The following is a 25,325-nucleotide window of genomic DNA, read 5'->3' on the forward strand; positions in this document are numbered from 1 at the left end:
CCCTCGCAACAAACGAAAAACCTTCAAAATCGGTACCGTTCACGTGAAATCAATTCCGAAAGCCATTATCCCACGTGGGGTTATTAAATTTGGCACGAATGATCTACAGGTGATGCTCTATCAAATATATTCCATTTTTTGTGATATATGGAATACTTTACCTGCAGCGCCCCCTGCATACATACATATACATTGAAGCCTGGTGTTGGCGCAGTGGTTAGGGCAGCGGCTTGGGATCCAAAAGGTCCTGAGTTCAAGCCCCGTTGGGCCACTGAATTAATACACCGGGAGGTTGACTCAGCCTGTCATCCTTCCGAGGTCGGCGAAATGAGTACCAGTGTACTGGGCCGGTGTATACCCCGGTTAAAATAGGTGTATCAGATCCCTGTGTCGCAAGAGGCAACCAGGGTTGCGTCAGGAAGGGCATCCGGTGTAAAACATGTGCCAAATCACTATGTGGATCATATGAATGATCCGCTGTGGGGACCCCTAACGGGAGCAGCCGAAAGAAGAAGAAGAAGATATATGGACATTGGACACACAGTGCCGAGAGAAAGTCTCCACCCCCTTTCAAATCTTTCAACTTTTGTTGCCTTGAAGCCTGGAAATAAATTGCATTAAATCTGACTTTTTCCACTTTATTTACACATCTAATCCCACAACTTCCAAGTGAAAAACAAATTCTACAAACTTCAGAAAATTGATTAAAAATCCAAAACAGGAATATCTTGTTTGGATAAGTGTCCACCCCCCCCCCTTTCCGTGCCCCATATAATAACAATTGCAAATTAGCTCAGGTGTAGATAATAACCTTCAAAATCACACACCAAGTTAATTGGCCTTCATTTGTGCTAAATTGTAGTGATTCTGATTATTTCAGTATAAAATCAGCTGCTCCTGTAGGTTTCCTCTGCTGGGAGGTGCATTTCACAGCAAAGACTCAACCATGAGCACCAAGAAGCTTTCAAAAGAACTCCGGGACAAAGCTGTGGAAAGGCTGAAATCAGTGGATGGGTATAAAAAATATTTCAAATGCCTTGAATATCCCTTGAAGCACAGTCAAGACAATCATTATGAAATGGAAGGCAGATGGAACCACTAAGACCCTACCTATATCAGACCATCCCTCCAAACTGGATAACCAAGCAAGAAGGAGACTGATCAGAGAGGCCACCAAGAGACTAATGGCAACTTTGAAAGAGATACATGCCCTTATGGCAAACACTGCTCACTATGTGCATGTGACAACACTATCCCAAAAACTCCACAAGTCTGGCCTGTATGTTAGGGTGGCAAGAAGGAAGCCGTCACTCAAAGAAAGCCCACCTTGGGTCCCGCTTGAGGTTTGCAAAAAAAACCACTCCGGACATTCTGAAGCCATGTGGAAAAAAGGTTTGTGGTCTGACGAAACGAAGATGGAACTTTTTGGCCGAAATGCAAAATGTTACATTTGGCACAAACACAACACAGCACATCAACCAAAGAACACTATCCCTACTTTGAATCATAGTGGTGGCAGCATCATGTTATGGGATGTTTCTCATCAGCAGGGACTGGGGCACTTGTCAGGATAGAAGGGAAAATGGATGGAGCAAAATACAGAAAAATCCTCGAGGAAAACCTGTTGCCCTCTGCAAGAAAGACGAAATTGGGACGCAAGTTCATCTGTCACCATGACAATGACATGAAGCACACAGCCAAAGCTACACTGAGTGGCTAAGGAAGAAAAAGATAAATGTCCTTGAGTGGGCAACTCAGAGCCCTGACCTAAATCCATTTGAAAATCTGTGGCACGACTTTACTGATCTTGACCAGTTTTGTGCAGAAGAATGGGCAAATATTGGCCAATCAAGGTGTGCAAAGTTGGTAAAGACCTATCTCAACATACTGACAGCTATAATTGCCGTGTAAAGTGCTTCCACCAAGTATCAACTCGGGGGTGGGTGGATACCGGATCCACCAAGAGATTCTAGTATTGTATTTTTAATTAATTTTCTGAAATTTGTGGAATTTGTTTTTCACTTGGAAGTTGTGAGTTACGATGTGTAAATAAAGGTGGAAAAAGTCTGATTTAATGTAATTTAATTCTGGGCTATAAGGCAACAAAAGGTGAAGATTTTGAAAGGGGGTGGAGACGTTCTAAAGGGACTGTGTATACATTCCCTGCCCGTCTGTCTGTCTGGCTGTCTCTCTGTCCCACTGTCTGTCCATTCATGGTGGAGTTTCAAAATAAAATCGCTGCTATTTAATTTGCTTCATAAACGGTTCAGGCTTCATCAGCCTCTTTAGTAAAGCTCACGACTTCTGTCTCTCCCAGGGCTTTATCTTAACTCTAATTCGAAATCTGATTTCATTATTCACAGCCGCTCAGATGGTTTCAGACTTGTTTTCAGCAACCGAGAAGAAAAATCAGATGATAATTATTGATGTTTTAAAAAGAAAAACGCATTTTAATAGCTGTTTTGAATGTATCTGGTCGGCCGGGATGCTTTTGGACCATACCACGGTTTTGGTCATTGATCGTCGCTGTGCTCTTCAAAGTTGTATGAAATGTTGATATTACTGCAGAAATTTATGTGATGATCAACCAAAAGGAAATGGAAGCAGGGGGACTGAGTCAGTAGAAGAGCGAGGGAAGCATTGTTTGCTGAGGATTATGCTGCAGTAGCACAAACTACACCAGAATAGTGAGATAACCGTTTGTTGATGAGTAATGATGAGGATGTTCCAAGTAAGACTTGGAGAAAGACTTCCAAGGAAGACGAACATATGTGAGCTGAGCAAGTTGAAAGGTAGGGGCACCAGCCCAGAAGGCAGAGCAGTACTCCATCAAGCTGCAGATGAAAGCCTTGTAAGTGGATCGGTGTTCAGCTGTGCCAAGGAAGGACGTTTCATGATGGAGGATGCCCATTCGGCATCTGGCTTTGAAGATCAGCTTTGAAATGTGTTTTGCCCATGAAAGATCATGGCTGATAGCGAGACCCAGGAATTTGAGTGATTGTACTTCCTCAAGAGGGTTGTTAAAGTAAATAGGAGGGTTTGCCAGATGGTCCTTTTGGAGAGAGATAGTGACAGTATGAGATTTGTCAGGATTGAAAGATATATTCTAAGTGTTTGACCAGTTTGTGATTTTTCTTGTCAAGGTCTGACGAGAGGGAAGAGGATGCTACTTGCCTGTCAGAAGGATGAGGGATGTCACAACAGAGTGTGGAGTTGTCAGCCAAGAGATAAAGTGGATTTTCCAGAGTCAGGAAGATAACTGATGAAGATTAGGAAGAGGATCGGACCGAGAACACTGCGTGATGGTACTCCAGCCTTGACAGGGAAAGGAGATAAAAGGGTTCCGTTGAGAGCCACATGTTAGCTACAAGAGTGCAGGAAGTCAGTAATCCATGTGTGGAGTTGGCCTTGGAATTTTTTTTATTAATTTGTGAAAATCCCATCGGCAGACAGTTTGGAGCGCAGGACAGGATGCCAGATTGCATTGACTTATGTACATTATGTAAAAATATTTGAAGCAAGTATTGCAGATTTATGTAGAGCACACAAAAGGTTTGTAAAAATCATTGATGGTGGGGATTGAGATTGTTTGAACAGCAAACACAAATTGCAATTAAATTGGTTGTATTGACGTACAGTGCCTTCAGAAAGTATTCACACCCCTCAACTTTTGACACATTTTGTTGTCACAGCCTGAATTTAAAATGGATTAAATTTTGATTTTTTGTCACCAATTCACACAAAATACCCCATAATGACAAAGTGAAAATATGTTTTCAGAAATTTTTGCAAATTAATTAAAAATGAAAATCTGAAATCTCTTGAATCAACAAGTATTCAACCCCTTTGCAATGACACTCCAAATTGAGCTCAGGAGCTCAGGTGAGCTCAATTTCCTTTGATCATCCTCAAGATGTCTCTACAACTAAATTGGAGTCCACCTGTGGCCAATTCAAGTGATTGGACATGACTTAAAAAGAAACACACCTTGTTATATGAGGAACCCCGATTGACAGTGCATGTCAGAACAGAAACTCTACCATGAAGTCCAAGGGACTGTCCATAGAACTCTGAGATAGAATTGTGAAGAGGTATAGATCTGGGAAGGGTATAAAACAATTTCTAGGGTGTTGAAAGTTCCCAAGAGTACAGTGAGCTCCATCATAAGGAAATGGAGAGAATATGGATCTACCCAGACTCTGCCTCGAGCTGGCCGTCTGACAAAACTGAGCAACCGGGCAAGAAGGACCTTGGTCCATGAGGTGACCAAGAATCCATTGACCACTCTGACAGAACTACAGAGTTCCTTGGCTGAGATGGCAGAACCTGCTGGAAGGACAACAGTCTCTGCAGCACTTCATAAATCTCAGCTTTATGGGAGAGTGGCCAGACGGAAGGCACGTGACTTGAGAAAAAGGCACATGACAGCATGCCTGGAGTTTACAGAAAGGCATTAGAAAGACTTTGAGATTACGAGGCAAAAGATTCTATGGTCTGATGAGATGGAAATTGAACTCTTAGGCCTGAATGCAATGCGCTGCGTCTGGCGTAAAACGAGCAGAACCCATCACCCATATAGCACCATCCCTACAACGAAGCATGGTGGTGGCAGCATCATGCTATGGGGATTCTTTTCAGTGATAGGGACTGGGAGACTTGCAAGGATAGAGGGAAAAATGAATGGAGCCAAATACATGCAAATCCTTGATGAGAACCTGCTTTAGAGTGCAAAAAAAAACCTTAGACTGCGGCAAAGATTTATGTTCCAACAGGAGAATGACCCCAAGCATACAGCCAAAGTAACACTGGAATGGCTTCAGAACAAGAAAGTCAAAATCTTTGAGTGGCCTGACCAAAGCCTAGACTTGAATCCCATTGAAAATCTGTGGAAAGACTTAAATATTGCTGTTCACCAACACTCCCCATCCAACTTGACAGAGCTTGAGAAAATTTGCAAGGAGGAATTGGAGAAAATCCCCAAATCCAGATGTACAAAGCTGATACAGACATACCCAAGAAGACTCAAAGCTGTAATCACTGCCAAAGGCGCTTCGACAAAGTATCGATTCAAGGGGCTGAACACTTATTGATGCAAGACCTTTCAGCTTTTCATTTTTAATTAACTTGTAGAAAAATTATAAACACATGTTTTCACTTTGTTATTATGGGGTATTTTGTGTAGATCGGTGAAATTTAAAAAAAAAATTTAATCCATTTTAAATTCAGACTGTAACACAACAAAATGAGACAAAAGTCGAAGGGTGTGAATACTTTCTGAAGGCACTGTACTAGGTGTTCCAAAAAGACCCGGATAACATTGGTTGTTAATATATACATCATTTGCAGCTTGATGGAGTATTGCTCTTCTCTTTGGGCTGGCACCCCTGCCTCACAACTTGCCCTTCTTGATGTTGTGAAAAGCAAGGCCCTCAAAATAATTGGGATCACCCATGCCACAACTGAGTGTCTGGGCCTGTTACTTTCAGATGGCAGGTAGGTTGGTGGCTTTTCTGTATTATATCGCCTCCTTTTTGGACTCGCATCTGTGCTCTCTTGGCTCCATCCCTCCCAGGTTACTGCATGGCACACGTGGTCTTCAGTAATCTTCTTCTTGCTAAACTCCCAAAATCCAGGATTTACTGCTCACCACCACTCATTTGTTCCTCCTTTCTCTTACCTGTGGAACCAACTTCCCCAGTCTATTCAGTTCCATTCTTTCCTCCAGGGCTTCAAGGCAAGTTGTTCACCACTACCTCAGGTCACCCTCCCCCCCCCACCCCGAATCCATACTGATGATCTCTTCCAAACCAAAATAATTCCTTTCCCAAGTACTCCCTTTTTCCAGGTTATTGTGATTTTTGTCCCTCCTCCCCTCTCCCTCACCTATTTTTGTCCATTCGTTGTTGGGTGCTTTGTTCCATTTCAGTTTCATCCTCGCATTCCCCTTCTTCTCACTGTGTTTCATTCACCTTGTGTGCAGCTTGTTCGCCACGATGTGTCCTTCTCCCCCTCCCCTTGATCTCACTCTCACTCTCACTTCTACTCTGCTGTTGGTGTTTCCCTCTTTCCAATTTGTACCATTCCCTTCTGCTCAAGCATCATGTATGCAAAAAAAAAAGTTCATAAACTTGACTTATTAGTTGCCACAATGAACAAAGCCATCTTGTACAACGTCATTAGCTATGAGAGTCAAATTGCTTACGATCACACGATACAATGCTGAATAGTGTGTGAACACAAGGAAAATACAAAACACATTGGTTAAAAAATAAAAATAACACTGGCCATCATCGTGCTTCATTATGAATTTGAACATCGGTCCACAGCAGATATAGAAATGGCAAGTTCATCTTGGAAGGACCAAAGTATGAGATTACCCTCAGTGCTGGATATGGCTGGGTGACTCCAAATTCAGCACAGAGCTGTCCGTGGGTACCATGTGAGCAATCGCAAGTGGCGAGACGAATGGCACCTCGCCATCCTGTTCGCACACACTCAAATGTTACATTTTCTGGAACTCAGAAAAAGAAGGAAAACTTTACGTGATTGTATGTATATAAATACAAAAATATACAGGGCATAGCAATTTAAATATCCAGCTATTCAAATGGGGGATATGTCGGACACATCAGTAGTATCACCAATTTTAATATGCCCACTAGAGGTTTCATTGCCTATTTTAATTGGACTTGTCACTTCTCCTGTGTACCTGTCGGGAGACAAAACCTGTATAATTGCAGATATATACATCTTATCTTCTTCCATACTAATAAATGTCAGTGTGTGTGTGTGTGTGTGTGTGTGTGTGTGTGTGTGTGTGTGTGTGTGTGTGTGTGTGTGTGTGTGTGTGTGTGTGTGTGTGTGTGTGTGTGTGTGTGTGTGTGTGTGTGTGTGTGTGTGTGTGTGTGTGTGTGTGTGTGTGTGTGTGTGTGTGTGTGTGTGTGTGTGTGTGTGTGTGTGTGTATGTATGTGTGTATGTATGTGTGTGTGTGTGTGTGTGTGTGTGTGTGTGTGTGTGTGTGTGTGTGTGTGTGTGTGTGTGTGTGTGTGTGTGTGTGTGTGTGTGTGTGTGTGTGTGTGTGTGTGTGTGTGTGTGTGTGTGTGTGTGTGTGTGTGTGTGTCGCGCCGGGGCATATTGTGAGAATTGCCAGATCGCGATATTGATGACAGAATATTGTGGGATCCTCACTGCTCTTATTCTTGTTGGACCACAAATTTACAACCATTTGTTTCTTTTCATTGGAATTACCCACAACATGAGCAGGGAGGATGGCACCCTACCACAACAAAGCGCAATCAGACCTGCCAGGTCAGATCATCATTGTGGGCGACGTGTCAGGGCAGAAGAAGAAAATGAGGCTGTCCAAGCAGTGACCAGAGACAGTGTACAGTGGCACCGTGCACGTTTTAGGAAGACACAACAAGAGGCAAGAAGAACTGAAGACAGACAATGGCATCAGCAGCGCCGGACGAGCAGGAATAAGCAAAGAACAACTTGATGCCATGAGAGCGGAAAACAGAGAGAGAGGGGTCAGCACCACCTTGGGGAAATGAGACAACGACAGGTTGGCAGAAAAAACGAGAGAGAGGGAACAGCACCACCTCGGGGAAATGAGCCAAGAACAGCTTCAGGACGTTTGAGCTGAACAGAGAGGGCGTCAATGTCAGAGATGGATGTATTATTAGTTGCTGATGGATATGCAAGGCAGGTGAGTGTGATGGTTGGGGAGGTTGTTTGAAAGCTTGGAGTGGGGAGAGGATTGACGCCTCAGGGTTGAGAGGTGGGAGGTGAAGGAAAAATTTCTTCTGCCACCGAAGGCGAAGGAGGTGATGTTTTTCCCCCTTTCTTTCTGTCTGTCTGTTTGTCGGTGTACAGGATATCTCAAAAAGTTTTGGACGGATCTGGATGAAATTTTGTCGACAGGTTGGGTGTGTGCGAGGAAGAATTGGTTCAATTCTGGTGAAGATCCGGATCTGGATACGAGAGTTATTTAATTTTTAAAGTGATTCTGTACAATTGAGAGATCGGGCGAAACCGGTATATAGCACCATATCTTAAAAAGTTGTGTACAGATTCGAATGAAACTTGGTGGAAAGGTTGGATGTGTGACAAGGAAGAATTGATTCAATATTGGTGAAGATCCAGATATGGATCTGGATACGAGAGTTATTTAATTTTTAAAGTGAATCTTCACCAATGAGAGATCGGGCAAAACCGATATATATATATATATATATATATATATATATATATATATATATATATATATATATATATATATATATATATATATATATATATATATATATATATATATATATATATATATATATATATATATATATATATATATAGCACGACATCTTAAAAAGTTGTGTACAGATTCGAATGAAACTTGGTGGACAGGTTGGATGTGTGACAAGGAAGAATTGATTAAATTTTGGTGAAGATCCGGATATGGATCTGGATACGAGAGTTATTTAATTTTTAAAGTGATTCTTCACCATTAAGAGATAGGACCAAAAACGACATATATCGTGATATTTCAAAAATGTATTTGGCCTGATATGTTCTCATGGATCAGGCATGATGCGGCAGACGTATGCGCTCTCCAGGGTGCCCTTCCAGTTAATCATGTATTTATTACAAATAGCTCATTGATAATATTTTTACCATTCGTTTTGCATTTCACCAATTCTATTTGTTGTCATTTTATGATCTTAAAGAAAACTTGTGTTTACCTGCTAACTGTAGCTCCTTGTGTTAGCATATCAAGAGTGTGTTCTTACATAGCAGTCAAATTTCATAATGAAAGCTTTTAGAGTGGAAAGGAATATGTGTCGAGGGATAATCAGAAAGATGTTAAAACTTTTATTTTCATTAATCATATCGAAAATGGTCGGTGTCGGGCTACGACGCGGTTTGTATTCAAGGGCTTGTGCCTGATTGGTTTCATCCATGGAATGGTGCCAGTAACAAAAGCTTAACTCAAGTCCAGAAACAAAAGCATATTCATTTAAACCTTGTTGCAATCCATCCAGGTATTCTCAGAAAGAGTTGGCCACATTGCAACAGTGGTTTGGATAAATGCCCTGCGAAGAGTTTTATTACCTCCGCCACCGAAGGTGAAGGAGGTTATGTTTTCACCCCTTTCTCTGACTGTCTGTCTGTCTGTCTGTCTGTCTGTCTGTCTGTATGCAGAATGTCTCAAAAAGTTGGGGACGGATTCGGATGAAATTTTGTGGACAGGTTCAATGTGTGACGAGGAAGAATTTATTCAATTTGGGTGAAACTAGGTGGACAGGTTGGGTGTGTGACCACGACGAATTGATTCGATTTTGGTGAAAATCCGAATCTGTGTCTGGTAACGAGAATTATTTAATTTTTTAAGTGATTCTTCACCATTGAGAGATCGGGCCAAAAACGATAAAGTACCGTATAGCATGATATTTCAAAAATGTATTTGGCCCGATACGTTCTCATGGATCAGGCATTACGTGGTGGATGGATGTGCTCTACCGAGTGCCCTTCTAGTTTAAATATGGATATGAAAGATATTTGAATAGAATCAAGGAAGGTAGAGACATAGATGTTTGAAGCCTGGTCGTGGCTCAACGTTAACATTAAAGTGCTTGGCTTAAGATCTTCAAGTCCTGAGTTTAAACCCCAGCAGTGGCAATATAACACCAGGTAGGTTGTCTCAGCCTGTCATCATTCCGAGGTCACCAAAATGAGCACCAGCTTACCAGGAAAAAGGGAGCCGGTCAAGTATCCGATGTCGGTGTGGTGACCAGTCGAGTATTGTGCCACCAGCCATTGAAACTGTTTAGGCAGTCCAGTGTGGCTGATGATGCAAAAAGGATCAGATATTCTTACAGATGTTTAATTAAATAACTCTGACATGCAATTCCTTCAATTTACACCGACATGTTAGAGTCAACATGACCCTCATAAATTGCTTGAACACTGGTTTCAAATTACAAAAAAAAACAAACAAAAAAAAACAATGAGAACCGAACTCAATCATGGTCCTTATTTTTCGTAATTTGGAGGAAATGTAAAAAAAAAAAAATTGCCAAAATTACGATGTTAAATCCACATTTGAGGACCTGTTGCACATCGCAGCACCATATTCATTGCAAACATCACTTCCACACAATTGGTACAGACTGTTGCACCATCGATGCATACTTTTTCTGCACATTCTTTGTGGGCATATTGGAGACCAATCCTAAAGAGTCCCTACCAATCTGCTTGAATGAAATGCCAGATTTGCCGGCGTTGAAGCAGCTCTCTCGCAATAGCCAGAGAGATGTTGATTTTCACAAGCATATGATCAGATGAACCAATTGGATCAGAGGAAGAGCAGGAGGCATTTTTTTTTTTTGGGGGGGGGGGTGAGAGTTCGTCATCTCATAAGTCCAGAAAGGAGGATTTGCCATTTGGAGAAATCTGGGTCAGAAAGTTCACAGATTGATTCAGTCCCATGGAGTTATAGAAGTGCTTTGTTGAAGTGCCATTGCTGGTGAGAGAGAGAGGTACCAGCAGTCAGTCAATTTGCATGGTTACAATTGAAATCACCACATATGAGGAAGAGAGAGTTGGGATGAGTGGTTAAAAGTTTGTCCATGCTGTCTGAGAGAGATGTATATTAGAAGTCTTCACTGTTAGGAGGATGGTACAACAATGTATGAACAAGAGGAGGGAGCAGAGGAGAAGTCGCAGCCAGAGGAACTAATACTCCTGGAAGTTGGGAAGTTTAAAATCAGTACAAGGACAGTGAGAAATTGAGTTTTTGATGTAAAGTTAAACTCTGCCACATGGGCATAGTTCAGGCCTATCAAATTGGAGGAGACAATAACTGGAGACAGGCACGAAGGAGTCAGGGACATCCTTTGGGAGGAAGGATTCCGTTAAACAGATGATGTCTGGTTTATCGGCAGTGGCCTGGATTGAGAGATCTGTCAGGTTGGAGCGGAGACAAGGCAAAGCTTTGGGTGGGTGGGGTAAGGGGAAGGTTCGAGTTTGTGGGAGTGTGGGGGAAAGTTTGAGCATGTGGGGTCTGGGGGAATGTTTTAGAGGGTAGTGTGGGCTGAGAAGGGATGCAGAAAGGGGGACATGAAGCTTTGAGGGGGTGGATGCTTTTTCTGATTCCAAATTCCCAACTTTGACAAACGGAGATAAAGATCACGGGATGGGAGATACGATGGCTTCTTAAATGCATACATGAGCGGCGTGAGGACAGGGAGTGGGTGTGGGGGGGGGGGGTGAGTGGATGAGGCTCAGAGCAGACAAACACCTCAGAAAAATAATCCTTTTGAAGAAGGAGGGACATAAGTTGATGTTGTGGTGAAGAATAATATGTCACCTTTGTGAATAAGATACAAGGCTTTAAATACATTCTTAAAATTGTGTTTAAAACAAGAAGCATTTATATTTAATGGAGATCAAGTTTGGAGAGAAGAGGGGGTTGGGGGGGGGGGGTTGTGCATTCAGTACAATTTCGAGGAAAGGTGTGCATTCAGTACACCCAATATCCATGATATTGTTCCACATGATGCCCATCATCTCCTCCTCTAGTTTGATTGTCATGAAGCTTGATATCTGGTTTCTCTTTGCGTGTTGCACGCTCAATTGCTGGAGCACCTGTTGTTTTGGGACTCTCCTTCCAGTCCTCCAAGAGTGCTCTGTATCATCACCTCAAGATTTCTCTCAGTCCTGTGGGTGGAGACGTGTTTGTCATGGGACTACCGGTGGACGAGGAACTCCTGATGAGGAAGACCCCTGGCACTGCAAACCTCCTTCGATTTCCCCAGTCTTCGGACTATGGCCTCACGGGCTGACTGTCAATGGCCATTTCTCTCGTCCCCCACACAACAAAAACATTTTAGTCGATCTCTGGGGGGAATTGAGTCTAAGTGGGATGATGATGATGATGATGATGATGATGATGATGATGATGATGATGATGATGATGATGATGATGATGATGATGATGATGATGATGATGATGATGATGATGATGATGATGATGATGATGATGATGATGATGACAGATTTCTCTCATACCCACCCCTGCTATCTTCCATTCCAAATGACTCCGACCACCTACCCCCTACTTTCTTCTCTGCCACTTAACTACTCTTGTGCAATATCTTGGTCTCCCTGGTCCTCTTTGATCCGCCGTCAGCCGATGAACCCGCTGTCCTGTCATTTAATTCCTTCATGAGCCTCGATTTCTGTCCAGGAAAAACAACGATGCAGTGACATTTTCCCACAATAAATTCCTCCATCCAAGGAACACCTGTTGTTACATTGATGACAAAGCCCAAAATCGTTTTGTACAAGGTTATCACAAACAATGCAGCCGATGGATGTCTGCACAGGCCGACACACCTTATCACCGAACGACATTGACACCAACAGGTATTCCATTCATTCCAACAGCTGCTGAGCCACATTCCTTTTCTGCTCACGCTGCCAAAAATAATATTCCTAGTAGGAAAATATTTTCTTGAAACAAAATAAACAAAAAAAACATTATATTACCAGCATTATTATTATTATTATTATTATTATTATTATTATGATTATTTCGTATGCAGCCGATGGCTGCTGGTTGCGTTGCTGGGAACATAGCTGTACCGCTGATGCAGTGCCCCATGTTTCCAGTAAGCTGGTATTCATTCTGCCGACCTCGGAAGGATGACAGGCTGAGTCAACCCACCTGGTGTTATTCAACGGCACAACAGGGGCTTAAACCCAAGACCCTAAGATCTTAAGTCAACCATATTGGCTGTTAAGGCAACACCAAGCTTCTTTGAAAGAAAACAAAACAACCAGGGGGGGGGGTACAAAATGACCCCTATCCATGTGGCATAGGTTTAAGTTAATGGAAAGAAAAGGTCACAAAAGAGTTGGACAAGTTGGGTTATTCAGTTAATGTGATGTCGAAAAAGCAAGTAAAGGGCCAAATGGCAGGCCTACAGTACTGGGGTTGGAGACACAGACTCCTCTAATCGGATGTGTCACGGTTTAACGATACGAGTCCACTTGAAACGTGAAAGACTCGATGGGACCAGGAGGGACTCAATCCTTTGCACCTGCGTTTAAAACTATGGCTAGATCAAATCTTTCTCAAGTCATTGGAAATTAAATTGTACACATTAAATAACATATCCAAAGAAAAGGGGGGAGGGGGGGCTAATGGGAATAAAAAGGGGAGAAAGATCCTCGTTTCCCCTTCTCCCTTCCTGGATGTCACACAAGCTCAGTCACATTTCCACATGCAGGTAATGAGCAGCCTTCCTGAAACCATTCAATAACCCGAATTTTAACCTCGGTTGTAATATGTGACCGAATTGAAAATTTTGTTCTTATAAAGTAAACAACCTTACGAAATGGAAACGCATGGGTCCACCCTTCTCTCTCAATCCCAAGTCACCTCCTCCTGCCTCCTCTGCTCCGACCCCTGGCCATGCCCCGACCATCTCTTCTTGTGTTCCCACCCACCCAGCCCATGGTCCAAACCACACACACCCTCCTCACTCCACTATCCATCAACCCAGATGCCCTCAGCTCACCAACCTGGTGCCCAAACAAACCATTTCCATATTTCCATGTGGGAGCAATGAATATCAGGGGCTAATGCTTCCATCTCATGAATTTCTCCCTCGTACAGGTTGCTGCCTCATCCCCAGATGTTACTGCATCTGTTTAACAGAAACTTTTCATTCACTGGATATCTCAAACCCTCATCTCCATCCCTGGTTTCTCCTTGCACTTATTTGATAGACCAAATGCTGGCAGTGGTGTTGCAGTCAATATCAGATGAGAAGTGACCTTTCCAGTCGTTTCTGCCACTCTCCCTTCTCCCAACTCTAATTCCTACAGAAAATCTCTGGTTCTGCATCACTCTCCATAGCACTGTTATATTTATGTGCGTGGTACACCAACTTCTCAACTGTAAAGAGTTTGTGTACAAGGCTCTATCAGCAAACTTCAACTGCATCCTGTTCTCCCAGCGCAAACCCCCATATTCCCTCTCTGACAACATAATCTGCCACTTCTTTAGTTGGCTTGGCATTGGTCTTTACATCACTGATCACTAAAAGATAAGAGCAAGGACAAAATCCCTATAGGTTTGGCATCCATGGGGAGGAGGAAATCCTTAAAAGTGTCGCCATTGTTGTGACGTCACTGGTACCCAGAGTACCCTGGGAATTGAGGGCACTTCCCGCAAGCTCAGTGGCCGTCTTGTGTTGTGTCGCGTATGTTCATCTGTATGTCCATGGGTTTGTAGGATCGCTTCACTATGAGCCTCAGAAAAAATAAAAAAAAATGCATCAAAAAAGTGATTCTTCACCATTGATATGACCAAAAACGCAAGAGAGCACGCTATTTCAAAAAGTCATGGAGGGATTCAGACGAAACTTGGTGGACAGGTTTTGGGTGTGTGACAAGGACTAATTGATTTGATGTTGGTGAAGATTGGAATCCAGATAGAGTGGGTTTTAAGGGATTCTTCACCATTGAGAGATTGGGCCAAAAAGGACAAATAGCATGATATCTCAAAAAGTTATGGATGGATTATAGCAAAACTTGGTGGATGAGTTGGTTAGATGACAAGAACAAGCTGATTGGATAATGGTTCATGTCCGAATCCAGATGTGGCCGATGAGTGGGATACAAAATGTAAACTGCTCAGTCCAGAGGAGGTATGTGCTCCGCCGAGTGCCGTTCTAGTTTACTATGAAAAGTGCTTTTTATATCAGGGGACAATGAGGCACTGAAAGTCCGGTCTTGGCATTACGGTTAAGGTGGCTGGCTTCAGATCTAAGAGTCTTGAGTTTGAGCCACTATCGCGCCGTTAAATAACACCAGGTGGGTTGACTCAGCCTATCATCCTTCCGAGGTAGGCAAAATGAGTACCGGCTTAGTGGAAACAAGGGGCACTACATCAGCGGCACAGCCAAGCTTCAAGAAAATGATGCAACCATCAGCCACAGGTTACATTTGAAACTAGAGGACTGATGAGGGACTGAGTTGACAATATAACTCGGAGGTCATGCACGCAGTGTGCTACATCAATGGGTGCACCATCCATTGGATGGGGCGTTAAGCCGAGATCCCATCTGCCAGCAGTGGTTGTTGTTGTTGGACATGAAAGATCTCACGCCGTCTTTCACAATGAGTTAGCCATTGCCACCGGCATCCTGGCCAAATTCCTCCCCTATCCTGCAGGGAATACTGCATAAGTGGCATAGTTTTCCTATTACAAAATGATGTAACAAACAGCTAAAGGTTCTGTACAAAAAAAAAATGAAAGAATTGAGATTTTAAAAGAAGATGGTATTCAGAATAAAAAGACAAGAGGTAGTGGAGACAGCAGTTAGAGGCAAAAGAGTTGTCCAGTTGTGGGTGGACTTTCCCATAGACCAATCACAGTCTTCAGCCTGAGTCTTGGTAAGGTGAGTAGAAAAATATTTGGTGAGGGAAGAGAATGAGAGGGTGAGTTCCAGGAAATCAGGACATCAAATTACACAGGAACCTATCTATAAAAGTTCTTACAAAGATCATTATAACATTAAATGAGCTAGAGCTGGTGGAATAGGATCATGCTTACTCACACAGTGCATGAAACCAAGATCTGAGATAAATCCCATTATATTTCACAAATCTACCGGGGTCAGTGGCAGACTTTTGGGTGTACATACACCCATGTATGTAGAAGGCGATGTAGAACATACCAATGATAGATTACGCAAGATGAGATAGTGCACGTGAGTGATGAAAATGATTCATGAAGGATATGACTACTAATTAAATCAACATGGTGAAGTTGTTCACAAATTTGCTTCCGAAGGCGGTCAAAAAAGCCAAAAAGCCAGGAAATAATCGTGATTATAAAATGTGTACATAAAACAGGCTTTGTTAAAAATGACGTCATAATCTTTCTCCAATGTGGATGCATAAATAGATGTGATAGTGTGTGCAATTTTAGTGACCGGTGCAGCGATGTCGAGTGCGACGAGTCTCCGTTGTGCTGAAAAAGACGAAACGGATTCCAAACCTTGCGATGCAAGCGTTTGACAAAGGACTCGGTTGATTTCGATACAGGAATACTAAAAGGTTCATGGATGAAATATTCCGACTTAACACGAGATCATTCCCTCATTAAAACTAGCAAATACAGACTATCTTTAAAAACATCAACTCTTCTTGGCTTTATGTGGGCTGACAAAGACCTTTGTCAATAGGGAATGGAGTACTGCTCTCCACTATGTGGTGGAACCCCAGCATCACATCTCCCCTGGAATTTGTGGAATGTAATGTGAGCACCATTTTGTTTTTGTATCCGGTCAAGGATCATGAAAAAGCTAGAACACAGATCGGATCAGGGTGCAACAGAACAAAATCAATAGCAGAAAGTGAAGGGGGGGAAATGCCACCAGCAGGGTTGAGGGAGAAAATAAACAGACACAGACAAACAAGGGATGCGTCGGTAAGGTTGAAGCGGAAGGAAGAATGCAGGAAGGGGATGGATAAGATGGATGCAGAAGCAAAATTTGGTGGGAGTGGGGTGGGGTGGGATGGGTTTAACGGGTGTCGAAAAGATCATGGTTTTGGATGGGGGATGACCTGAAATGATGGTGGTGAACAGCTGTCTTCAAGACATTATTGGCATCTCCCATGAAAATGCCGAAGCACAAGGCCTGCTGCTATCACATCACTGACTGGTCGGTGGCATGTTTTACCGCCTCTCCTCTGGTCTTGGTTATTTTGTTCTCACAGCTCTCTAACCATTGCCAGCTCCTCCAAGACACTTGTTCTTCCAGTCTCCCCTTTCTAGTTCAACTTAAAAAAATCCCACCCACATTACTTTCTACCATTCCAGAGGTGGTTCAATCCCCCTTTGCCCTTCAGGACTGGAGGTCGGTGGTGTACTACTATAGCAATCAAGTCTCAATCTTTCCCGCCACCCTCTCTGAACCTCACCGAACCCAACACTTGGCAGGTTACTGTATTTCTTTCACTCTTTTCCTGTTCATCAATTCCCTTGTTTCATGTATACATGGGAAAAATTGCATGCCCAGACCAGGAATCAAGCCCATGTCCTCTGGTAAACCATATCAGTGCTTTGCCATCTGAGCTATCTGGGCAACCCACAGGTTTGAAACGCAATTCTCCCACCTATCGATGCCACTCTCTTTCCCCCGCTGCTTCCGGGGCACTCACTGCCAACCATAGGAGCAGCAAGGACCTGTCCATGAGAGGGTCTTCCCCCTGTGGGGGGGGGGGCAATTCCAAAACCACTATTATTCCCTACACTAACACAATTACAAATGAAAAGGAAACAAAGATTATATGGATTTACATGCCCATGCCTAGACCAGGAATCGAACCCCAGATAGCTCAGATGGCAGCGCACTGGTACAGTTTACCAAAGGACCTGTGTTTGATTCCTGTTCTGGGGATGTAATTTTTCCTACATATACGTATAATTTTTGTTTCTGGCTTCCCATGTTAATAAGTCTATGAGTTGTTTGTGAGCTTGAACTCCAAGCCCTGAATCCATATTGTAAGTAAATTTGAAAGGGTGTCATCGAATAGCCAAACTCAGTGAACGACTTCCTTAATGACCACCACTGATCCTCCCTTATTGTGGGGTCGCCCGGTGAAAGTTTTGGGCCCAAGTCCTCCAGGAACTGACTGGCTATGCCCGACGTCCCACTGGAGCTCATTTGCATAGGAAGGTGGAATATGTTGAGGGTGCCAGTGATAACTCGCATACTTTTCGCAAAAGACCAGTGGGACCTTTAACATCACTGAACTTTCGCTTGCGGATAGGACACTGGGCTCAACGTCCGTCGAGTGGGACAGCGCAACCTGCCTTTAGTGCCCCGATCCGAGTTGATAGTCTGGACAGGAATCGAATTCAGTGAGACTCGACAGCTCAAAAGGTAAGTTTACCTTACATATGCACCAAGCTGTATCAGCGAGTTTCAGTTACCCAAGTGCGATGTCAGGAGAACATGAACCAGAGTTTCAGGAGTCCTCCGATTTAAGCAAGAACAAATGTGAGCAATAATGTGTAGTATGGAAGGAAATTGATTTACAGATTTTTAGTAATGTGTGCAATATAGAAATTGCTGGGTTCATAGTGACGCGGTGAATTAAAACCGGGGAAGCAGAGAGATCAAGTGGTGATCAGCAAGTCACAAACTGGTGTTGAAGTTTTTTTTTTTTAAAAAGAAAGAACAGATTAGGTTTTGTTTTCAAAGCAAAGTTTTTGGACAAATAAAACTGGGTTAAAAAAACACAAACAAAAGAGCAAAACGAAGAAATAAGTTCATAGACCTGCGATGTCGAGAGCGAGTGACCGCCAGGTTGCTGCGACAGCCACGCATTGCGGGCATTCATTCTCCGGAGCTCGCAGAAGTAGTAGCCACGCGCTAGATGAGTTCAGGAGCGCAGCCCGAGCAGTCCTGACTCCTGGATCCTCGCCCCAACTTCGTTCGGCTGTGGAACCCACATTCAGCATGACGCGCAAGACCAGCAAGGCAGGTACACAGGCATTTGTGAATCCGAGAAATCGTGCCATGCGGATGAACGACGAGAAGACGGAGGTACGTTGGAGAATCGACGCGTCAGCAGTCCACTGTGCTGAGCGATTCGTGCAACACCGCGTACAGTGCGTGCTACCCAGGCTTTACGCTTGGACCATCACGCCCCCTTGGTGACCACTTGTGAGATGCAATGGATGGAGACATTTTGCACGGCATTTGCAAAGGAAATCAACGCACAAGTATATTATTGTACAAACCACAACACACATGCACAATATAGCAAAACTTGACAGTCGCTACTTGTTTAAAAACAATGTTTGGAGGAATTATGAAGTTGCATTCACGCCATATAATTATGGGGTGTTAGAGTTGTTTGATTTCATTTTTGAATGTATTCTGCAGCGCATTCGCATCTTGCACCTCGTGTATTTGTTCCAGAATGTTCTGCAATTTCCTAGCGACAGATCCTAAAAGGTGTTACCCATTTATTAAGGATGCAAATATGGCTGAAATTTTTGACCTCTCCCAATACACCCTCACCCCTCACCCCCCTGTGCATACCATGCAGGCATCGGCCTGAATCCCCACCCTGTTTCAAGTAGCCATTGAAACATGTAAATAGCTCACCGAAGTAAAAAGGGGAACATCGAAGAGTTGTGAAATAGCAACAACACTTAAGAAGGGTATGAAGGAAGCATGGGAGAAATATCGGTGTGTTCATTTGGCCGAGGTCGTTTATTCCTGATACCTGAAACACCCTGCAACCCATGCGTACAGAGAACAGACTTTTTGGAACGCCGACTGTACTGTTAGACTGTAACTGTACGAGAACAGACTGTAACTGTTAAAAAATAATTATCCATGGATATGCATTCCTATGTTGAAAGTTTTGTGTCAATCACTCAAGCGGTTGCAGAGAAAACTAGAAGGGCACTTGGTGGAGCGCATCCCTACACCACGTAATGCCTGATCCACGAGAACATATCAGCCCAATACATTTTTGAAATATCATGATATACGGTACTCTATCGTTTTTAGCCCTCTCAATGGTGAAGAATCAATTCGAAAATTAAATAATTTTCGTATCCAGATCCATATTCGGATCTTCACCAAAATCTAATCAATTCGTCCTTGCCACACCCCCAGGCTCTCCACCAAGTTTCATCCGAATCCGTACACAACTTTTTGAGATATCCTGTACACAGACAGACAGAGACAGACAGAAAGGGGAGAAAAGATCACCTCGTTCACTCTCGGTGGTGGAGGTAATGAATTAAAAAGCCAATAAAAGGTGAAAAAGTGAGGGTGGAAGGAAAAAAGTGAGGGCATCCGCCGACATTCCACAACATGTCATTGGTCAAGGATGGTTATGGACGCCCTGTTACTAGTTTATCTTCAGTAGTGGGAAGGTATCGGAAACCTTGATTCAAAGGAATCAGAGGAACCATTTAGAATTTAGATGAATGAACATTTGTTAAACATACAATAGTCGGATGTCATTTACTAAAAGGAGATAGTGCTTTAGAAACTCGTTGGAATTCCATGAGGGAATGACTGCATGATTGGACAGGTGAAGGGAATGCTGTAGAGGTAGCACACCGTCACATGCTGCACAGGATGCGAAGCCACACTCCACAGCAAGTATTGCAGTCGTTCTGAAATGTGTCTCCAATCCGGATGGGGTCATGTGTATGAACTCATTGCTGGAGGCCACCAGTCAGGTCATGGACATGGCAGAGACGGAATTGTTGATAAACCTGCAATGAAAACTCATTATGTCGATAGTAACGTAATTTGTAGATGGTTGCAGACGAATATGGTGAAATTGCCCTCAGAGCTCCCACTTGTGATGCATACGTATTATGTCGATGCATTACCATTAGTATTATTATAATTCAGACGCATGTCATTAAATTAAACGGTCCACGAGAGTGGGTTCTTTGCAAGTTAACGGCAGAAAAAAATAAAAAATAAACCAATGTCACCCGCAGGGTGACCCGTATCTTGCCAAAAGGTGACCACGTGTGACTTCTTTAAGGTCACACTGAGGTGAACAGAGCTGCTATCCACCAGGAGCGACTCCTTGAGGAATATCTGCCTACGAGAGATTCCGATGAGAATCGTTCTACAGAGTAACCATGAAAAATATGCGTTTGCCTCATAACGTCACCAAAGACGTCATAATGTCTCAAGCTTGACATATCTAGAAAGCACTCATCGAGGTGTTCAATTTGAGGTACTACACGATATGGTTCCTAAAACTTGAAAATTTGACCTTGGGGTCAAATATGTTTGACCGTAGGCGCTAACCATGAAGGTCACGGCCAATCGCCACCAAAAATTAATCAGCTGAGCGCCAGACCATGAACTATATTCCCATGAAGTTTGAAGACGATCCGATCAAAATTACTCAAAAAATAAGGGTTTCGTCGACACCTCTGATTTGCGACAAAGTGACCTTGACCTTTGACCTTGACCTTCAAAATTTTATGCGCTGAAAGGGACCTCTATACGCCTCTGATATGCGAAGTTACAAAAATTTCCAATGATAAATGTGCTCTGCAGAATTTTTTATACGTGATTACAGACAAACAAAAAAAACAAACATACAAGCTGACTAACATATCTTGCAAAAACTTCGTTTTGGCAAGATAATAATAATAATAATAATAATAATAATAATAATAATAATAAAATAATAATAATAATATTTTAAAAAACATGTTGGGGTGGAATCCCCAAAAAACAACCAAACAAGGTGGGAATGACATCACAATCCTTTTACGAATTGCAATTACATCTTTTGACATTTTCCCCTTATAATCCCAAAACAAATAAAATACAATTACACCAACTGACACTACAAAACCACAACTACCTCTCATATAGATATTGTTACGGCCAAGGGCACCGAGTGTATTATTAAGGGGCTAATCCTCGTTTCCCCTTGGAAGAACCGGACATGGGGCCACTGCTCACAATTAACTTTGTGGTGCAGTGGGTTGTTTTACAACTACGAACACCAATCAGTTAACCACGAGTTCCAGTGTTCACCGGCTAATTTTCCATTTAACGAGGTCATGTGGCCTCCTGATTGGGGAACGCGCCCTCGGCGATGCACCAATCTTATCTTGATGAGATCTTAAGTAGGGTGGCTGAGCGTTTACCGCTCCTGCACGCCGACTATGACAGACTGGGAGGTAATTACCAAAGTAATTAACCTATCTAGGTTCGGACAATGCTGCATCAATGGAAGGAAAGGACAAGCATGGACGGGTTGAAACATCAACAAGGAATTTATTAATAAGAAAAATAAAGAAACTGAAAAACTTTTTATTTCCTTGTGATGTAAATGGATGAATACAAATCAATCAAAATAATCTCAAACAAATAAGGAATTGATAGAAAAATAGACAAAGAGCAGATGCTTATCACTATGCCTTACTTAACAATTAAACACTAGACAAGGGTACCCAGCAGATTATTCAGGGGGGGGGCGGGGGGAAAGAAATCCGGTCTCGGCTTCCCAAGGCAGAATTCGTGCGTCCAATAAAACAACCCAAAAGGTGTGAGCATGCCTTGGTCCGCTGCTAGGGCCCTCCCTACCTTGCCGTGCACACACCCGCAAGTAGGCTCGAACACCAATCGATGTCACATCGTCACAACTAGGAACCAGGTACGCCAAGAGCAGGTAGCAAGCAGAACCAGCAGGAACGGTCCAACCGTCACCGACTGTCAGGAGCTATCAGGAGCCGTAACCAATGGGCAGCAGTAAGGAGCTGAAACTAATGGGCAGGAGCTGTAAGGAACCGTCACCAATGGTCAGGAGCTGTAAGGAACCGTCACTGTCAGGATCTATCATGAGCCGTAACCAAAAGACAGCTGTAAGCAACGGCCAGGAACCGTCAGGAGCTGTCAGCAACCATCAGGAGCTATCACCAACCACCAGGAGCTATCACAAACCATCAGGAAGGCCTATTTCCCATTCTTTTTAGAGGCGACCAGTGTGGGCGGAGCCTCAAACAGACTTCAGCCAAATACAGCTTGCCTATTGGCGCATTGCTGCAGGTGACCTCGAACCATCAATCTCGTGAGCATCCCTTCCTCACCATCGAGCGAGATGCAACCCCCAATCAACACAGGCCCGGCCCATGACATCATGTTCAGGGCGCTGGACGAGCGCCAGAAAGCGACCATATGCTGCTGAGCTGAGCGGGATGTGAAGCCCCCACAAAACGCCTTCGGCGGCAACTGCTACCCACCCCCCTCCCCGCCCCCCACCAAATGCAGCGCAACACAGATAGGGGCCAGCCAGCATCAATGGAGCTGCCGAGTAGAGTACCAAACGTCGACGGATGTAATCGAGTGTAACTATTCAAGGACATACCGGCAAGAAAAACAGATCGTTGGGGCATAACGTCCCGGCTAGGCTCGAGTACGAACCATGCTGGTCCAATGACGGAAAGGACGAAAATGAGCTGGGAACATTTCTATCCAAGCTTTCATTTACAATGGTGAGGAAATGTATGTGGCACAGTGAATTGGGTTTATTGCTATGTACAGCAGGGATAGCAGGGACAGCAAGGAATTTGTGGGGGTGCGGCAAAAGGCAAGCAACTTACAAAAGCAGACACAGAGCAGTGTTATCCCGTGAGAACTTCTACAATCTCAAGTTAGACTAGGACAGGTGCCATCAAGTACAGACACACAAACCCGAGGAAGATTAGACATAGCCCAGAGAGAAAAAGAGAAGATGAGGCCTTGCAATACCTGGCACAGTTGACGGACCAACGGAACCCATTACGCATAGGGAGGTAGGAGGGAGGAATACTGGTGTCTAAGGTGTGGGAGGTGTGCTGTGGTGCAATGTGGGGGTGCAGTGTCATGCCAGAGGAAAATAGGATTGCGAGTCAGTAATGATGCTCTTTTGAGTGTCCAAAGGAGATGTGATAGAGGGGTGGAAAGAGACAGAGGAGAGATGTGTGAGGCAAAATATCCTTAACCTAGTTGTGTATAGGTCTGTTAGTGTAGCGTGTACTTCCATGGAACGCTCCGCCTCAGCGTTCCCACCTCAAGATATGGCGCGTTATATCCGGCTTAGTCACTTTTCCGGGGCTCCTGGCAACGTGCGCTCCACACTGGTCCTCAAGAAGAAGCACATCCCACAGTCGCACACCAACAGCAAGCGAAGGGCAGAGACAACGAAGAGCCGAGAGGAGCAGAGAAGAAGGGGGTGAAGAAGAGAGCGAGCGGCTCCGCGCTCTGGCTTTTATAAGCCCTGGACGAAGGGTTGGGTGACGACCCAAGAGTGATGTGCTGTGACCTGAATCATGCTTCTCTATTGCGCCACAGCGGCCCGAGCCATGCCCTGTCAGGCTCCCAGGGCCGAAATCAGTCTCAATTGCCCATCCGGCTCGGCAAGGCTCGGAGCTCCTGACTCAACATAGGGTATGAGCTGACACCCTGGCCCTGAACGTGCTCCGAATGCAGTCTGAATGCCGAATAGCAATGCACACCCACCACCCACGGGCCCCCTCTCATGAGCCAAAATGCACACCGGCCACGCACAGGTTCCCTCTCATGAGGGAATTGTAGCGATGCAGAGGTACGAGGGGGGTGCGGAAATATATTTCCCGTGTGCGGGAGGCATTTGTGGTCGAAGTGGTGAAGTTTGGTGAGCAAGGTGTGAAACAAGGTGAGATGCTCAATCGAAATTGGTGAGCAGATTTCAATGAAATAATGGCGCACGCTGCAAGTGCGTTTTCGTGTGTGGTGTGCTTATTACTCATCGCAATTTGCATGTCGTGTGTGCTTGCTTGTGTGATTTGTACCATGGCTAAAAAGGAAAGGGTTGGAATATAAGTCAGAATTGGAGACAGAGATATAGTTAATGGACATAACTAGTAGACCCATGCAATGCACTTCGTCCCATTAGCCCACGAGACATGAGGGGAAGGTCCAACTGCACAAAGACTGAATAAATAAATGCCTGGGGATCACTATGTGTTGGGTGCCATTGCCTACGAGGCATGCGGTTTTGTCGAACCACAGCAATACTAAATGGATTTCCCGCTCTTTCAAAAATCTCATAACTGCCTTGCAGAGTCAGGAATTAATCCGGTTCGAATGGACGAAAACGTTTGGCAGATCTAACATGCCAATCACCACCTCTTTAATACTTTGAAGTAGACACAATCTGGCTCTGTCACGTAGAGGGCATTTAAAAAACAGGTTGTTCAAAACTTTGGGTTTCCTACAAGTATCACAGGTCCCAATGGAGTGACACCCTATCCCATGGAGGAATGATTTAAGACAACAGCGCAGAAGGGGGATGCCAGCTTTTCAGAAACACACACACACACACACACACACACACACACACACACACACACACACACACACACACACACACACACACACACACACACACACACACACACACACACACACACACACACACCTAAATGCCATTGTGGTAATACAGTTTATGTACATACACATGTGTAAATGTCCAGTCATCAAGTAAATAAAAACGACCGACACAGATTTTCCTTGAAACAGCATTCTTTGAAAGAGGATTTAAAGTGGATAATTAGCAAAATTCAATTCAAAAATGTGCCAAGCCAGAGAACTCAAAATGTCGATCTTCACTCCAGGCCTTCATAGCAGGAACAAACATGGTGAACACCTCGTCAGATGGACCTCATTGTTTTTTTTTAATACGTGTCGATGCCGAAGTGAGAGGTGGATTACAA

At 43.8% G+C, this 25,325-nt stretch overlaps 1 protein-coding gene across 3 annotated transcripts in view; it reads right to left on the reverse strand.

Annotated features, from left to right (window-relative positions):
• The window catches only part of LOC147026323 (sulfhydryl oxidase 1-like), a 143,421-nt gene extending 124,734 nt beyond the window's left edge, over window positions 1-18,687 (reverse strand). The window contains exons 1-2 of one of the 3 annotated variants that reach the window (XM_085881621.1): window positions 18,362-18,677; window positions 6,378-6,481 (exon numbers count right to left, since the gene is read on the reverse strand). In XM_085881621.1, coding sequence (XP_085737747.1) covers window positions 6,378-6,481; window positions 18,362-18,605 — 348 coding nt within the window. In that variant the 5' untranslated portion in view covers window positions 18,606-18,677. Of the gene's footprint in view, window positions 1-6,377; window positions 6,482-18,361 lie in introns of all 3 variants that reach the window. The other 2 variants (XM_085881622.1, XM_085881623.1) reach the window with 2 other exon arrangements.
• Window positions 18,688-25,325: the final 6,638 nt, after the last annotated feature.

Source organism: Eptatretus burgeri, chromosome 5 (genome assembly GCF_056783735.1).
Source record: "Eptatretus burgeri isolate ZD-2024b chromosome 5, Ebu_testis_v1, whole genome shotgun sequence".
Classification (NCBI taxonomy): Eukaryota; Metazoa; Chordata; class Myxini; order Myxiniformes; family Myxinidae; genus Eptatretus; species Eptatretus burgeri.